Below are 17,840 nucleotides of genomic sequence, written 5' to 3' on the forward strand. Positions count from 1 at the left end.
CTCTTGCTATGTTCTTACCAGCTGCAAGAAGAGAAGGCAGTGCTACGTGCTGAACGACATCTTCCAGAGAAAAGCACTGCCGGGCAATCAGTATGGCAATAAAAGTGGCCAGGGAGTCATGGAATGACAGATCACTCACCTGGGAGGGAAAACATGGCAAGTCTTGATATGACGGCATGCACACTGCTGCCATGATTATTAAGGAACTGACTATCAGAATAAACAGTACAATGTGCACTTGTTAGCAACCATCCATGCACTTTAGTGTATTCTCAAACTTTCTGTGGCAATGCTGATAGCTCTTAAATTTAAATTACATCTATTTCAGATATCACAAATTAATTCCAAAGTAACAACCAGTAGTTTTATACAGAAAATGGGAAAGTGTTATCAATCTATAAAAACAGACAACACCAATAATCGCTCCTTCTCATCAGAACAAGAATATATCCCCAGCGTTCACAGCTTCAGTCTGATCCCAAACTAAGGATCAGTATATTGGATCTGATACTGGGTAATGTTACTCACTGTAATCTTGTTGACTTTGACAGGACTGTGGCAACTTGTACCGGGGAGAAAAGAACAGTGTGCCCCAAACAGTGTGCCACCGGTACCACCACTTCCACAATCCAAAAACCAATCCGAGTCTTTAAAATCAAGATGGTCATTTACATATCCACCGACATTTTAGAGAAAGCACGTCTGTTCCTTTCCAAGAGCACCTCCAAATACTACAGATTGTTCCATAACAAAGTAAGAAAAAAATTGTCAGAGAAGCCTCTAAGCACTGCCCTCATTTAATACTCAAGCTAAAGATGTAGGAAAGAATAAAAAGCAGAAATCTCAGTCCAAAATCCCATGAAAAGCCTTGAAAGCTTCAGCAGACAAATAACTAGAATTGTGCCAAGCATTACGTATTGAATGGAGACCTTACTGCACCTCTATGTGCTCCCAGGTAAATAGGTTCAAGAGGTACTTTAGATAGTAGCGTGAACTTACATCCACACTGCAGAGAAGATCATTGAAACCCCAGACATGATTGGAAGAGCAGCAAAGAGCTTTGACAACCCCCAGCCACTCTGAGCTCAGCACGGTGCAGCAGGCCGTCAGCTCTGCACAAAGGTTTGCTATGTCATTAATCCTAGGAGAGAAGAACAAAACAAATAAATATTTAGGTCAAAGCAAATTCCTGCTTGGCAGAAGAAAGGGCGTTTCCCTCCTCAAGGTGGAGGTTATGGCCAAACACGATTACACAGCACACAATCTTCTGCTACCCAGCTGTGAACTACTGCGGCGCCCAGAAGAAACAACACGTGACCGCAGCCCACGGCATGCATACACCAACAACAGGGCCTCTACCTTGTGCAGCCCCTGCTGTACACCCTCCATGATACTGGCTTCCCTGCCCACTTGGCACATTGCCTTTCTTCAGAGCTGCCCTGCAAACAGCAGCAATGATCTCTTTCATGCCAGCTTGCCACAAGAAAGCAGTGTGTGCGGTGCTCCTCACCCCACCCCCTGGTCAGCTCACCCCATGCCAGGCAGAGCTGCTGCTTGAGAGCAAGGAGAGACAACATTAAATGGCATGAATGAGTTCTTCTGAGACCTTGATTGGGCTGTAGATGTGGCAGTTCACTGCAGGGGAACTGGACCACACAGCCCTTAAAGGTCACTTCCAACTCAGGTGATTCTTGAATTTCTGATTCTGTGCATCTCATTCCATGCAGTTTCATGGCTGCATATTCTGCAGTGTCTGATTCGATGTATGACTCAGTTAGATGACACTATTAAAAACAGAGCAGAGCTGACTCAGCTCAGCACGAGTTATTTTTCCCCAGTTCCACAGTAGAACTTTTTTGGACACGTTTCTGGTGTACAGAATTGCTTCACCTCAGCTGCTCCTCTCTGCCAAGGACACCCCACGTTCCCCACACACCTTCAGACCATGGAAGGGGAGAAAGGCACAGGCACAGCACACACCCTGGGCAGGAGCTAATCCAAAGGAAAAACATTCCCCATTCCCTCAGGTTCTGCGGTTTGCCAGCAGCCCTCACAACGATGGTTGGCTACTGTTGCAAGGAGGCCTAACTATCAAGACTATCTTCATACAAATTAGAACACTATTAGAACGCCAAAGCCTGGTAATTCTCATTGTTTAATGAGTATGAAGGTGCTGGGGGCAGGGATAAAGACCAGATCCCAAACCAATGCCTCCCTCATCCCGTATCAGGGACTGCACAATTGGAAAACAGAGCAAAGCAGCTTCAGTGCTGCAGTGCTGCTTTTGCACAAGACAGAGGTGATGCACAGAGGAAGTGGTGATGTAAAGCTCTACGCTGACCTTAGTAATCTTACTGCAAGGGTTCTTCACTACACTGCCTCAGTACCCTGAGATCATCTACAAAGCTCTAAGAGCCATAAGGTCCAGCAGTGACACACGGGATCAGACCAAACTCCACTGCACCACAACAAGAGATGGATCTTGCTGGTGCTCCAGGCAGACAGAGCTGGGCAACCTGCTGGGGTGCTGATGCCACCCTGCGCTCCAATTGCTGGAGACCTGCTGGAGCCGCACACTGAAGTCTAAGCTACGCTTAATATCCGACTGACAGTTGTTATAAATCCAGCAGCTTCTATCCAATAGAAATCTCAAATACTTGTTATGAAATAGTTTTTGAAAAGTTACATATTACCTACACAAAGATGAATTTCAAACAGAATAAATTAACTCGCACGTTTAATGAATTAAGCAGAGATTGCATAATAAGGAAATGATCTCATGCAGAATCTTCCCTTGTTTGGATCTGCAAAGACTGCTGAGCTGTCCCACCTGGAGCAGCAAACCTGCTGACATTACAGCTTCCAGCTTACCCTGCAGTGAGCACCTCCTACCAGTTACTCCTTTCTGTTAAATTATGCAGGTTGATTTAATAAACATAACTTAAAGGAAATTTAATAAATACATTTTCAGCAATCAGAAAGAGTAATGAATGAGAACTATGGCAACTGAGACACAAAGCAAACAGGTGAAAGGAAATCTCACGTGTGCCACGTAAAAATGCATATAGTTCTGACTCCGGAGGGTTTCCCTTACCTCCCTGCATCTTGGTGCCCCATACACACATTCATTAGAGCATTGCAGACGAAGCTGTAGCGATTGGCTGCGTTGTCACTCAGGATCTTGCCCAGCATTGAGTAGTTAATGCTGTGAGCAGAAGGGTTCTCAATAAAATCTAGCATGAACTCCGGGTCCCACAGCAGATTGGAATTTGAAGGCTGAACATTGCTGTATATCGTTTGCTTCACCTTAGAGCAGGCACTACTGAGGACCAAAGCAGAAAGAGTTGCCAAAAACAAAGGTATTTTGCACAAATACGATTGCACAAGGTGGGATCATAGAGTCCTAGCTTGATTACCACTGTGCACAGCATCAAAGCCCTGTTTGGTAAGAGGCTGTGCCATCCACCAACACTGTGAGTAACCAGGTAGAGGAGCACACGCACAGTCATTTTGGCAATGACTTCCCAAACACCACAGGCTTTCCTTGTAAGTTGTCAAAAAGTGAATAAACTGCTTATTAAAGAAAGCTGAGTGAATGTGATTAAACAATACCAAACTAAAACATGCAGATCACCAAATAAAACCCAGCTGAGAAATGCTGCAGAGGGAATCAGAAGCCATCGCCAAAGCACCGCAATGCCAGGAAGGTAAGTCTCAAAACGTGTACACTTACAAACCATGTTCTCTCGTCCCTTCAAACTGATGTAGGGAGAGAGAAACAGCAGGACTTACAGCGTGCCAAAAAGCTGCCGGAGCCGTTACTGGTGTAGGTTAGTGGTTTTGGTTTTGTTTTAATAGCAGTAAGGAAACCAAGAAGAAAAGCAATGATGCGATACCATCCAATACACAAAGAAACGTGTGCATAAATTTTACTGCCAGTTCTCACAGAATTTCCAGCTCTGCTTGTCTGAAAAGTGGCCTTCCAACCACAATTATTGTGTGTTTTTATATCTCAAGTATCTCTGGGTTATTAGGTGACATTTGGATTTCAGTTGCACGGTTGGATGTTTCTCGCATTAGTGAACCCCAGATTTTGGGTGGAAGAATGACCACACAGCTAATACAATCCTGCAGTTCTTTTGTTTCATTTTCTTATTGTTTCTCACACTAAATACTGCTATTCCCACATGTCTGTAAACTCACTGAAAAATTACTACTGAGAACTCTATTCTTGCTCACCATGAAACAAAACCCACAAATCTGAAACACACAGACCAAATCCAGGTGTATGACCTAGGAGGGGAAACAGTAACTGGGATGGTTTGTAACTCTTGCAAGGCATATATTTGCATATGAAAGGTTTTCCATCCCCCTTTAAAAAGTAAGAGCCAGAAATACAGCAGATGGGTATCTAAACTATTTTGTTAATTAGAAAATCAAGGAACTGAGCAACGGAGCACAAAACTTCACAAACTCAAACATGTTTGCGTCTCTCTCCACATCAAAGAAATATTCAATAGAATGGCAGAGCTGTGCCAGCTGAGATTTTGTCATTTTCTATCCAGCACTGGAAGCACTACAGCCAATCACTGAAGCATTACACATTAGCATTACACTACAGCAAATCGGTCCTGCTGAACCCTGAAAAGCGAAGGCATGGGAAGGCTCAAAGGTGTGCAGCATCACTGCCCAGTGCCTTGCCCCATTCCCTCACTGTGCTGCGGAGAAGAGCATGAGCAGGACCCTGCCACTGCTCCTCCAGGGCAGCTACAGCACCTACACCAGCATTGCTCAGGTCCCTGCACTGTGCTGCTGCACAGGGCACAGGCAGGAGGGACTGTACCCATAAAGGTAAAGCTGTAAAGATGGCAGTGCGTTTCCCTTTGAAAGCAAATTGAACTGAAAGCCCAGGAGCCTGCACCAGCTAGGCAGGGAGGAACAAACCCAGCAGAACTCACCTGAAGAGGTCTCCAAACTTGCTTCGCAGGTGGCTGCAGGACACATACAGGTCATAGAGGTAGGCCAGAATACATCTTTCTGGAGAGGAACACTCTGAGGGGTTAACAACGTGCTTCACCACTCCACACAACCTGCAAAGATGAAACCATTCTGAGTTCATTCCAACACATCTCATAGTGTTACATATCACAAAACCCCTTTGTTGGCAAGGTGATGGCAAGCCTTGCATACACGAACTGATGGGGCTCAAGTGAAGTTTGGTGTCACCTGTGAGCCCACATGGGCATCGGAGGAGGGGACACAGAGGCACTGGGGAACCCAGGGCACAACTGAGCAAGAGGGCAGCAAATCAAGACACAGCTCCCATCATAGCCTGGGCTCCAGAGGGTGAGGTCCCACTGGCTGGAGCAGGCTGCAGAGGTGAACCACCTGCTGCACATGAGGCTGAGCACGGCTCTGAGCTGGCTTGCAGCCTTCCAGCAAGGGCTGCTGCTGCAGCTTGCAGAGCCGTGCACCTCTCGGTCTCACTACCTGAACCTAAGCACATTTTTTACTTAAAAAGAACAGCAGAAATACTTTCAGGAAAATGAGCTGCCACAAACCCTTCAAAGACTTGTGCAGTTTGCTCCGAGTTGAGAATGAGGCATGCGTGGTAACGCCGCAGGACGGCAACGATGCACACACACAGCCCTGTGGTGTAGCTCCCCGCCAGGCTGGACGACTTCAGCAGCAGCTCTGCCTCCACCACGCTCAGCTCGTTCAGCAGCTGAGAACAGGCACCAGAACAATCAAATGAGAACAACTTCCAACATGTAAAACAGGGGCTAAAAAACAGCAATTAAGGAAAAACTAAACGGCAAACCAAAATGGAATTCCTTGCTTGCAAAGAACAAGGGAAAGAAGCAGCTAAATAAACCGTAAAGTACAGAATGTGCCCCTTAGAATGGTTTTTCAGAAGCAAACAGCATTTCCACCACCCAAATGCTTTGCCGAGTAATAAGATGCTTGAGCCTGAAACTGTGAAGCCCATAAGAAAATATTCTATGCTAAAATAATCCCTATTTTTATTAACTCCAAAAAAGGAAAAAAAAGAAAATACAGCTAGCCTTTGTCTATAACAGTCAAAGAGAGACAGAAGGGGAAGTGTCTGGCATGCTGTCTCAGAGGTTAGGAAACTGAAACAGAGAAAAGCACACAGCAGCAAATCAGGAGAATGTGCTGTACAGCACTTTTTTCCTTCTGGTTTCACACTGTGTATCACAGCTGTGTCCCGATGTGTCGTTCATAAAACAAACCCTTTTTACCTGTATTGCAAAGTCTATCAGTCCGTTGATATTCAGTGCTGGTTCCATGAGATCAAAGATCAGCTGTATGTGGTGAGCCAAAGGGAGGTGATAGGATGTTCCTGAGGCAAAGCTAGTTATCTGTTCGAGAACATTGCTGGAGATCTGTGAAAATAAATGTTGAAAGGCTGTATGACATCCAAGGGCTTCTCAGACACCTTAGTGCTCCAAAAAGCCTGCTTTGTAACTGGTAATAGCACATGGCAGCACTTTGTAGATAACAGCAATAACAAACCACGTAATGCACAGGGTCTATCTGATACTCTACCATCCTGCAAGTCAGTTATAATGCTGCTATATTTTCTATGGTGATCGTGCAGAAAATGCTGGTCTGATGCTTTACAGCTGAGGGTCAAACTGCTCTTGATACACACCTGCTTCTAAAATGCAATTTTTGTTTCAAGGAGAGGCCAAATCTTGTTTTTCAGCCTACAGTACTGTGATCTTTGTATGGCGATAACAACTTGCACTTCACCCCGCAAACATAACATGGAATAAACCCATTCAGAAGAAAAGCATGCAGATGCGTTAGAAATGAAATATCAGCCATTCACTCTTAGCCTTTTCCTGGGCTGCCCTCAGGATAACAGAAACGCTTTGAAACAGCCACAACTGGAAGTGAGGAAAGCCTGTGCCGAGGCATTGGCACGTAAGTCCTGACAGGCGGCAGGAGCACCAGGAACACCATCCCAAGGAAGCTATTCCTGCTCTCCATTCAGCTGTTAAGACAGCTTTTTAGCAGCAAGGGCTGACCATCAGTTTTAATGGCAAGGGATGAACACATCGTATTATCCAGCTGTTTTCCACAGATGAACTCAACAGATTGCACAAACGCACAGATGAGCTCACCGTCCTTCACACAAACACGGGAACAGACCTGATGTGTGTGAGAGATTGGCTGATAAGGTCTAATTCACCAATGGGCCCTAAACAAATCTGTTGGCTGAAATGTAACACCGACTTCCAAATTTTCAATTAAAATCACATTTATAATAACCCTAAAAGCTTCTTGCAAGCAAACAAACAAAAGCAAACAAAAGCATCCCAACAAAACAAGGAAATACCTACAGAATCAGTATTTCAAAACACCATCACAGCACTTTTTTTTCTCTTACCTTAAAAGAAGCAGCGACACTGCTGGCATATAGAAAACACTCCTTAAAAACCCAGATTTGTCCCCTAATTGATAACTCTACAGCAGAACGCAACAGGCTACAATTTTATACAAGGGAAGTACCTGAGATGTCACCTGATGTTGGTCAAAATATGACAGCTGCTGTAGCTTTGTGAACACAGTCTCTAGAGTTGGAAATGCTTCTTGTTTGTTCTTCCTGGCTTTTTGCCCTTCATCCCCAACTTAACAGATAAAAGATTATTTTGGTCATTTTATACTTAAAGGAGCCCTAGTAGCTATGCATTATTATTGCTTTATAAGACATTTAACAGAAAAAAACGTCACTTATGACTACAAAAAATCCTTCTTCCCTTGGTTTTCCACATGACAACATGAGAGCTACTTTAAGGTCATCAGCTTAAAAAAGGTGACATTCAATAACAACTGAAAAATGGCCACATTGTTTTACTGGGAAGGCCAGCAGTGTGCATTACTGCCCGGCCAGAGCACTGAACTGCAGGCTTTATCCCCACACCACGATGAGCAGGGCAGGGCAGCAGGCTGCACCTCGTGCTGGGGCAGCACAGCTCCCATGATCTCTGCTACAGGCTACCAGACAGCAGTGCGAGAGCATTTACCACCCATTTCAGTAGTACTCTTCTTATTCAGAATCTTCAGGATATCTTTGGTAATCTTCTTCAGCTGATGTCTTGCTTCATCACGCTCCTTGCCAACGCCGTAGAGAAGAATCATGCGCTGGTTACACTCATGACTTGAAGATTCATCCTGAAAAAAGCAGGAGTGAAGTCTCTCATCACTGTTCTGTCACGGTTTGCAGAAGCCCAGCAGCCCAGGCTGCAGCGAGCAATAACGAACGTTTCATTGCAAAAAGCATCTCCTACGGTTATCACCATGGAGGAAACAGCACCAAGCGAAACCGCCAGGTTCAGAACGCAGGGAATATGTGCCAGCTGGTACCACGCATCCCTATGGATCTACAAAGACAGCCAGGAGATGCACACCATGCCCATCCCCACCTCTGTGGCAGGCAGTGCTAAGCATGCAGAGCACAAGTCCAGCAGCTGCTCCTCACTTCTTTCACCATGTACAACCCCACCAACAAGAAGATGCCGTCCAACACTTAAGACTGCATTCTGTAAATCCCAAAGCAACTGAAACGCATACAGTTTACTGAAACCCTAACCAGTTATATTTAGTCTTCTACTACCACGTATCACACAGAGCTGATGCCAAATACATAACTTCAAAACTGTAAGAACTGTTTGGCAAGTGATAAAAGGTGCAAATCTTTTTTAAATTACAAAATAAGATCACCTTCTCCAATCACTGCTTCTCTTTACACAATGGGACCACCCACAGTTCTCAAGCAAGGAGGGCTGTGTAGGAAAGTAATAATAAGTGACTCCACACAAACCACAAGACACAGAGATAGGAGCACAACTCTATGCTCAGGAAAGTTGCATGAGCTTACAAAATACGCGATATGATCTCCTTTAAAAATAGCAGCCCTATTCGTAGGTCAAAAGCGGGAAGTAAACTTCTAATTATTTAGAAAACTATTTCTCTCTGTGTGTTCTGGAGGAAACAAAAGCAGAAGCGCTGATGGCGTCACCTGGGATCAGCAACTGTCCCCCTCTGGCTAAGGGGCCAGACCCGGCTCACCAACAGCCCCGGCACAGCAGCAGCCACAGCACAGCAGCAGCTGCGGCCTCCCCCAGCACTGGACACTCACAGAGAGCTGCTGCTTCACCAGGAACCGCAGTGACCCTCTGTCTGCCGCCGCAGAGAACAGCCCAGCACGGCAGCGCTGCTTGGCAGCACGCTACGGTAACCCCCTCTCTGATTTCTGCTTTTCTTCTGATCTTGCATGCCTGGGAAATCCTTGCTCTATTTTTAGAGGATTTTTTTTTTTAATTATTTTTATCTAGAAGCAGATTCTAATATTCCTCTCAAATCCTTATAGACAGAAAAGAAGCTTGGCAGCTCTGTGAGGGCCATGTCAGGATGCTCAGGTGCTGGCTGACCTTGCTTACACAGACAGAGCTCATCCCAGCCAACCGCAGTCACTGCAACTGCATCTCTGTGCACCCAAAAGTGGCCCCTCTGAGGTCGTGCAGCACCCATCCACCTCTCACAGCGGGCACAGCACGGCCCTACCAGCTCCAGGGCTGCCGATGGCTGCAGTGCCTGCAGTGCCTGCAGTGCCACACGCTCCATGCCGTGGGGTCGTGTCAGTGCTTTCTGCAGCACCACATTGGATGGAACTGCTGATTTAGAAAAGTGGCAGGAGAAACTAGTTGTGATGCTGTAAATTAGTCCCTACACAAGTAAAGCTACAAAAGCCTTCACAGACCACGCTGGGAAATGTGCGCTCGCCGCAGTAACACAGTGATGTTTGAGTGCTGACATCTTGGCTGCGGGGCACCCAGCAGCCTCTCCTTTGGGCAAAACCATGCTGGGAGCCTGAGGGCAAGCAGCCATCCCTGTGTCTGGAGGATGTGTGGGGGGAGTGGCAGAGAGGTATCTGAGAGCAGGGCTGGGGCACAGACAGCCAGAGCAAGAGAAACAAGAAGGGGCACTGAACTACTTTCACATCAGCCTCACTCTGTCAAATCTGCAGCCAAAAGGAGTTTCACTGCTACCTCTTCCCCACATTAAGGATGTGGAAAACAATGTTTGCCCTTTCTCTTGTGAACAGAGGATGCAGCTCAGGCAGTTGCTGCCACAGCCCCCACACAGCCAAGTAGGCACACCGAGGTGGAACCAGCAGCCCCACAGCCCATCACAGCACCAGGACTCTGCCCATCCTGCCCCACACCTCCACACAGCCCCTGCTAGGCCGGGACCCAACAGAGCAGGACAGCAGCTCCCCTCGGTCTGCCTCCCGGCATGGCCATGCTCAGCACTGCCTGCTCCGACTCGCTGTCCTCAGAGGAAAGCAGTGCAGGTGGCAAAGTCCAACAGAAAGGCTGTATAAAAATGAAAAATAGACTAAGAAGGCTGAAATCATAAAAGATATAACATCCAGCTCCACTTCTTTACTTTTCTTCTTCTTTTGTTTTTGTTTTTTACAAGGAGGGTGGAAAAGACAAAATGCAAACAAAAGCCACAAGCAACTTTAGTCACTCTATCAATGGCAGCAACTGCACCAGCGATAACAGAATCAGACAGGTCATCTTCCCTTTGCTTTACACCCTTCTCTTCCTCGTGGGTCTCACTATGAATGGCCTGGCAACGTGGATCTTCTTCAAAATATCAAGTAAATCCAATTTCATCATCTTCCTCAAGAATACTGTCATATCTGACATCCTCATGATTCTGACTTTTCCATTTAAAATCCTCAGCGATGCACAGTTGGTACCATGGGTGCTGAGAGGTTTTGTGTGCCAGGTCAGCCAGGTCATATTTTACTTCACCATGTACATCAGCATCTTATTTCTTGGGCTGATAACCATTGATCGCTATCAGAAAGCCACCTCACCGTTCAGAACATCAACCACAAGGAGCCTTCTAGGTGCCAAGATGCTCTCCATGGCAATTTGGATATCCATGTTTACTCTTTCATTACCCAACATGATTCTAACAAACAAGAAAAAAACTCCTGAGAACGTAAAGAAGTGTGCTCTCCTGAAATCTGAGTTTGGCTTAGTCTGGCATGAAACCGTAAACTACATCTGCCAGTTTATCTTCTGGGTCAATTTAATAGTCATAGTCGCATGCTACATACTTATAAGCAAAGAACTGTATAAATCCTATCAGAGAACCAGGTGCACGGGAAGACCATCCAAAAAGTTTGTAAATCTGAAGGTTTTTATCATAATTGCAGTGTTCTTCATTTGTTTTGTGCCATTCCACTTTACCAGAATTCCCTACACTTTGAGCCAAACAAGAAATGTTTTTGACTGTTCTGCAATGAACACCCTGTTTTACTTAAAGGAGAGCACGCTGTGGCTGACATCACTGAATGCTTGCCTAGATCCATTCATTTACTTTTTCCTTTGCAAGTCGTTTAGAAAGTCCTTGCTGGGCATGCTGTGCAAGCACCCCACATCACCAGAACTGCCAGCTCAGACAGCAGCGCTGGATGAAAGAGACGACACCGAGGATACCCCGGTTTAGCACCACCCACACCCCTGCCTGGCCAGGGGGGGCAGAAGAATCCTGCTAAGGCTAACTACAATTTCACCTGCACCTTCACAAATTGCCCTACAGATGAAACAGATCCACGGAACCAACATCACCACTTGTAAAAAGGACAACAGTTCGGACAGCTGAATACCACAAGAGCACCGTCTGCTCACAGGCTCCACGTTTGACAGAGTTGGAGGAAAAAGTTTGAATTTATAGTTGGAGCTGTAAGAAAAATTTAAACCAGAGTCACAGAACACTACAGAACAGATGAGCTGCAGGGGTATTGCAGAAACAGTTTAATTTGGGCCAGAGGAAAGTCCATGACAACGCAGGAATGGATGTAAATAAACCCCATAACAAAGGTAGCTTTTCAGTACGGGAAGTTGCCACTTAGCATGCAATCACCAGACAAACAGAAACGCAGCACACACGTAGCTAAGCTATTTGCCTGTGCAGATTTCTGGTAACAGCACAATGTTTTGCTTATCTCAGTATACGCTCACAATTCTTAACCCACTGGCCCAAAATCAGTCATTGTACATCACAGGGAATAACTCCACAGTCAGGCTTATTTTGATGTGACTTCGATCTTCAAAACCTTCACCTTATTAGATTAAAAATAACTTTTATAGAGAAAGATACGTCGCATTTAAAAATGCACAAAGGCTTGATTTACAGAACATTTAGATCTTAGGGAAAGAAAGACTCACGGCAAAATCTTTACTAATCATTAAGGACTGCTCTCTTGCACTAAACAATAATTTTAATCACTTCATTTCAAAAAGAGAGAACAGGCAGGCTGGAATTTTCAGGAGCAGTCATCATACAAACCCTAAGCTGATGAGATGGATTAGGGCTCATTTATCATCACTGCAAAACAGCTGCCATTCAGAAACGTGCCACCACCACATAAGTGTGCAGACTGGCCACCCAATGTCCTGCCGACCCTCCTCTGATGGTTTCTGCTCCTTGGTGGGCACAGGGAGTTTTCAGGACTGATAAGCAACTTCCTAAAGCATTCAAACACAGGTCACGCGTCAGCGCTCAGCCTTGGAGCCAACGCAACCTGTCAGCACAAACCAAGGACTTCACAAAGCCTCCTGTGCTCAGATTACACTGCTGTGCATTCCAGCATCAAAAACAGGGTGCTGTTACTTCCCCAGAACCAGCGTGCAGTCACTTCACTGCATGCTTTCAACACCTGCCTGTGGCCCAGGAGGGGTGTGCAAGATTCCTAACACAATGCCCACATTTCTTGCACCTACACATGGAGAGAAAGCAGCAATTATCCAGCAGATGCCTCTCCTGGTCAGCTGGAGACCAAAAGGAAGACAGAAAAGCAACAAAAAACGTGATTAAGTAACTCTGTACATGAAAATGAGGAAGGAAACGACACGCTACCACCAGCAGAAAAGGTCCCTTCTTTCTACACGTTTCCTCGTTCTTGTAACTTTGCTCCAGACTCCTGTCTGTAGAGGAACAGCAGATGGACTGGAGATAACCAGAGACCCTCCGTGAAACAGCAGCTGCCAACTGTGCTCAGGTATTTGCACTCTCACAGCATTCCTGTGGCGTGGCGGGGCACTCGGGTGTCTGGTTTGCAGATGTGAGGCTGACAGCCAGCAGCGTGCATCTTATTCTCAAAAATATTGTTAAAACCTGTGCTGAGAAAGGAAGGATGGTGCGTGCTGGGTACGAAATACCAGAATTTGCTTTCCTAGAGGCACCTGGGAGGCTTTCCAGCCCCAAACATAAAATCCGTACTCCATGTCAGAATATGTTTCCAAGTAAAGACAAATGGTTCTCTGGGCATTCTACCACTATAACCTTTCAGCTCTCCGCTACTCTGTAAACAACTCAACCTTCAACAAAGGTTTACATTTAATGTTGGTCAGTTTGTTCAATGTGCGCTTGAGAGGTTTTGTGTGCTGTTGTAAAAACATGCTGATCTCAATGAGCAACTTGCCATCTTGAATACAAACTGTCATGCTTTATGTTGTCTCTCTCTTTTTTATCCAAGTCTATTTTGAAAGATGGAAGACTTTGCAAATGAGAGTTTCAGCAGTAACTCCAGCACCTCCTCCGTACCATGCCACCGTGGGACCGCACTCACCCACCTGGTCTTCCCAGTGCTCTATACGCTCATCTTCCTGCTGGGACTCACACTGAACAGCCTGGCTATCTGGGCTTTCTTCCATATTCCAAGCACATCGACTTTCATTGTCTACCTGAAAAATACCTTAGTATCTGATTTTATAATGACTCTGATGCTTCCTCTGAAAATCCTCACGGACTCTGGCCTGGGACCGTGGCAACTGAAGGCCTTTGTCTGTCGCTTTTCAGCCGTAGTATTTTATGACACCATGTATATCAGCATAGTGCTCCTCGGTCTCATTGCTTTCGATAGGTTTCTCAAGATCGTGAGACCTTTCGGGAAGTTCTGGGTGCAACAAGTGAGTTCAGCAAAGATCCTCGCGGGTCTGGTCTGGCTCTTCTTCCTGGTTCTCTCTGTGCCAAACATGATCTTATCAAACAAGAAAGCAACACCGCAGTCGGTGAAGAAGTGTGCCTCGCTAAAGGGCTACCTTGGACTCAAATGGCACGAAGCTGTCAATTACATCTGCCAGTTTGTCTTCTGGGCCGTTCTCATTCTTATGCTTCTATTTTATGTAATTATTGCTAAAAAGGTGTACGAGTCTTACTCGAAAACACAGAAGAAAAAAAGCAAAAAGAAACAAAGGGTCAAGGGGAAAGTGTTCATCATTTTCACTGTGTTCTTCTTCTGCTTTGCCCCCTTCCACTTCAGCAGGGTTCCCTACACCCTGAGTCAAACGACAACCCAGATGGACTGCCGCTTGCAGAACCAGCTTTTTGTCGCTAAGGAGAGCACTCTCTGGCTGGCTGCCACAAACACCTGCATGGACCCTTTGATATACATGTTCCTGTGCAAACCATTCCTGGAGAAGATACTATGCAGGAAAGTGAACAAACTTCAGAGAACAGTTCATATGAACCCAAGAACCGAATTGGACACAGGAACCTTGGCCATCGAATCTTGATTCTGTGGCTTCATGCTCTGGAGTCTTTGCAAACCCATAGAAAAATTAAGAAATTTGTTTTACTGCTGCTGTAGAAAACCGAAGGGTGGTGGTGCTGTAACACTTAATAAAAAGGGCAGGCTGGATTTCCATAGTTGTGCTCACTCCTTAGCCATGGCAGGTAAAAAGCTACACCTCAATCTGTCAGCTGATCTGACATAGGTCTTTCCCCAGTCTGTTCCCCTTCTCATTGACACCCCATCAGTAACCAAAGCCGGAAAAGCCCAGCTGTGTTTGAGATGTGCCTGCCTGGCCACAGTGCCGCTGCACTCGTACCGCAGAGATGTGTATCGCTTTGGATCACTGATGACTTCACAGCTGTAACCACATCAATCTGAACTGCCTGCATCAATGATGCGTAACGCTGATCAGCTTGGAGCCCTGTGCTGCTGCTGCACAGGTAAGAAGAGCAGAGGCTTTGCTGATTCGGTCGCCAAGTCACATCCACTCCACAGAATAAAATGGTTGTCTATGAATTAACACACCTTCATATCGCTTAAGAACAAGCTATGGAATAATTTTATCTGCTTTACATAAAACAAACGAAAAACCAACATTTCTTATTAACACTTCACAGCTCAGCGGCTACAGCTGCTTCCAACAGTTTAGCTTTATCTGGGAACAAAACCCAGAAGGTTTCACCCCGGCGCCAGGCCGGCTGGCAGGGCACGGGGTGGGGAGGAGGAAACGCACTTGGCAGAAGGAAGGAGGCCACGCTCCTTGTCCCTACCCACCTCCCACACAACTACCTTCCTGCCGCCTACCCGTTTCCTCACCCTTCCTCTCCACCCCAAAGAGAAGTTAGCAGAGGACACTGCGGCTCTGCTACACCTCACTCCCCAAGCAGCCGATGAGGCTGGGCCAGCAGAGGTCCCAGGACTGCAAAGGGCAACTATTCAGATGACGTGGTGCTGCAGAAGCAGCCACAGGAAAGCACTACCACTTGCTCCCTTCCACTGGCCTTGCTGCTTATTGTAACCCCACTGCCACACCTGCTGCTCAGTGTACCCCTACTGCTTCCTGTGCCTCCACCACCCCTCCTGCCCCACCACATCACACTGTACACTCCCTGCAGCACTCCCACCTGGTTACACCACAGGGAGCCCAGTACCACGTCCAGACATCTGGAGGAGCCCAGCACCAGGAAAAGATGCACCAGGCCCTATTGCAAACTACCCTTCTCAGGCTCTCTTGCCAGTCTGCTGCCCACCGCACATGCCAGATGCTACAATTACCACTGAGTTACTGCTTTTAGACTGCCTATTTACAGTAGCATAATGTAGTCATACAGGTTGCTCCATACTGCTTGATCTTTCCAAAGTTGTCCATAGATTACTGCATGTAACTCCATCTGTCTGTAGGACACCCAGTCTCTACCACACAGCTGGATGCACCACACAGCAACTTCAGCTCATATTATTGTGCCTAGCAGAGGAGATATGCTTTCTTTAATACAACACCCATTTACAGCTGGAAACTGAATTCTTAGCTGTTAAAACACCCATCACTTTAACAACTGCCTAAAGAAATAGACATTTCTACTGCTCGGATCACAGCACTCCCATTAATGCTGTGTGCACACCTGCAGCACACGGGCACACACCAGCAGCCTGTGCCTACAGGTGGAGGCAGCCACAAAATAGGCAGGGGTGCTCCTTAAGTATGGGGTGTGCCAGAGGTTCCCAAGGCTCCTGAGTCATCTGTCCTGCCACAGCCTCTTGGGATGGTAGTGAGCAGCCAGTTTCCAAGGTCTGCCATGGGAAATACCTGCTGACTGGGAGGATGGGGTGTTTAGTTGACCCACTGTCAGGAGCAGCCTCCTAAATTCTAACAGTCTGACAGTTTTTAGATCCCTGCCTCCTCCTTTTTTGAGGCTCAAAAAATGGCACAGTGCTATTCTATCTCTCACATGAGCAGGGGTAAACCCCGAGTCCAGGCCTGCCCCACAGTGAATGGCTGGCAGCAGCACAGCACCAGGGCTGCTCATGGGCTCTGCCAGAGCCACCTGGGAATCTGTCTCACTCGCAGAACACCTACAGCATACTCAGAACAAGAGTCACTATTTTTCCAAATCTGAATTTCCCCCAAATTAACTTGGAAAGGTGCTGACACTTCTGCCCCAGAGCTACAGAGGTATTACAGCAGCTACACAGCACAGACCTGGCACACGCAGCCCATCATCGTCATGATGCAGCACTGAGACTTTTCCTTTCCACAGCCAAGTTTGCATTTGCTTGGCTTGTCTACAGTCCAGACAAGGAGCCCCACACAGCCTAGAAGTGGGAAGGCTGGCAGCAGGCCTTGGACTTGCTTGGACAAATGAGCCTAGAGCAGGCTCCCAGGCTCTGATTTCCCATGAAAACTACTGACTCTCGTTCCAAACATTTCACAGCTTGTTGGGTTCCAAAAGGGGAACCACGGGGCACCAGGAAGACCAGTTTTGTAGGAAACCCATCTTATTTGGGTACACAAAGGCTAGCGTATAGTTCTTCTTATTTTTTATTTTACTTGCTTCCATGAAAAAGGAAGAGCCATTGCCAAAGGCACCTACAACTTAGCCCACCAGATTTTGCATCAGAGGGACAGTAAGCTCATTCCTCAGGACAAGTTCTGCACTTCACATGCCCTGGCTGCCCAGATCCAGTACAAACCTCATGGTATACAGCATACTTCACTTGGAATACAAAAAGACAATTTGTATTGTGAATAAGAGCTGGGAAGCCAAGCCCAGCAACCAGGATACTCCCCATATGACTGTTCATGAGCAAGCAGGGCTGGAGGCTCCCAAGGCATCTCCAGGACCCTGCACCTCCTGCACACTGAAGCATGGCATGGCAGGTTCCACCATTTTTTCTATTTCAAAAGACAAAAAGTGATTCTCATGTATTATCCAGATGACTAATCTTCTTAAAAAGTAACCCCACAGTTTGTACTGCCAATGTGATAGTAAAGGAGTTTTACAGTAAAGCAACACAATAATTACTGCAATGAAGTTGTTCAGACTCTTACGCAATCTGAGAATCACTCTGTAATCATCAGAACACAAGAAGGGACATCCAGCCTTTGAGCAATGATGGTTACAGGTCTCAGTACACCGAAGCCCCACATCTCATTGGTTCTGCTTTTACAGTAACTCCCATCCACAGCATCTCCCTTCTGTGCGCAGGCCTGCCT

General features: G+C 46.4%; 3 protein-coding genes across 10 annotated transcripts in view; 2 read left to right on the forward strand and 1 right to left on the reverse strand.

Moving 5' to 3' along the window:
- The window catches only part of MED12L (mediator complex subunit 12L), a 98,874-nt gene that overhangs the window by 24,396 nt on the left and 56,638 nt on the right, over positions 1-17,840 (reverse strand). For 7 of the 8 annotated variants that reach the window (XR_011904622.1, XR_011904621.1, XM_072344017.1 and 4 more), the window contains 8 exons: positions 8,055-8,202; positions 7,540-7,658; positions 6,264-6,407; positions 5,562-5,725; positions 4,959-5,090; positions 3,095-3,322; positions 1,000-1,141; positions 19-139 (listed from right to left, as the gene is read on the reverse strand). Coding sequence is in view for 6 of the 8 variants with exons in the window: in XM_072344017.1 (XP_072200118.1) it covers positions 19-139; positions 1,000-1,141; positions 3,095-3,322; positions 4,959-5,090; positions 5,562-5,725; positions 6,264-6,407; positions 7,540-7,658; positions 8,055-8,202 (1,198 nt within the window). In the remaining 2 variants the exon portion in view is untranslated. The remainder of the gene's footprint in view (positions 1-18; positions 140-999; positions 1,142-3,094; positions 3,323-4,958; positions 5,091-5,561; positions 5,726-6,263; positions 6,408-7,539; positions 7,659-8,054; positions 8,203-17,840) is intronic. The other variant, XM_072344012.1, reaches the window with a different exon arrangement.
- Positions 9,036-13,111, forward strand: P2RY12 (purinergic receptor P2Y12). The gene is made up of 2 exons (XM_072344914.1): positions 9,036-9,264; positions 10,513-13,111. The coding sequence occupies exons 1-2, from the start codon at positions 9,040-9,042 to the stop codon at positions 11,554-11,556; spliced, it is 1,269 nt and encodes a 422-aa protein (XP_072201015.1). The 5' UTR covers positions 9,036-9,039; the 3' UTR covers positions 11,557-13,111.
- Positions 13,602-14,627, forward strand: P2RY13 (purinergic receptor P2Y13). Its single transcript, XM_072344916.1, has one exon. The coding sequence runs from the start codon at positions 13,602-13,604 to the stop codon at positions 14,625-14,627; it is 1,026 nt and encodes a 341-aa protein (XP_072201017.1).

The sequence above is a fragment of the Excalfactoria chinensis genome, chromosome 9 (assembly GCF_039878825.1).
Source record: "Excalfactoria chinensis isolate bCotChi1 chromosome 9, bCotChi1.hap2, whole genome shotgun sequence".
NCBI lineage: Eukaryota > Metazoa > Chordata > Aves > Galliformes > Phasianidae > Excalfactoria > Excalfactoria chinensis.

Coding starts and splice junctions, on each gene's coding strand:
- P2RY12 (XM_072344914.1), top strand. CDS start 9,040: ATGGCGTCACCTGGGATCAGCAACTGTCCCCCTCTGGCTAAGGGGCCA. Junction 9,265..10,512: donor CTGCTTGGCAGCACGCTACG/GTAACCCCCTCT, acceptor GTTTTTTACAAG/GAGGGTGGAAAAGACAAAAT.
- P2RY13 (XM_072344916.1), top strand. CDS start 13,602: ATGGAAGACTTTGCAAATGAGAGTTTCAGCAGTAACTCCAGCACCTCC.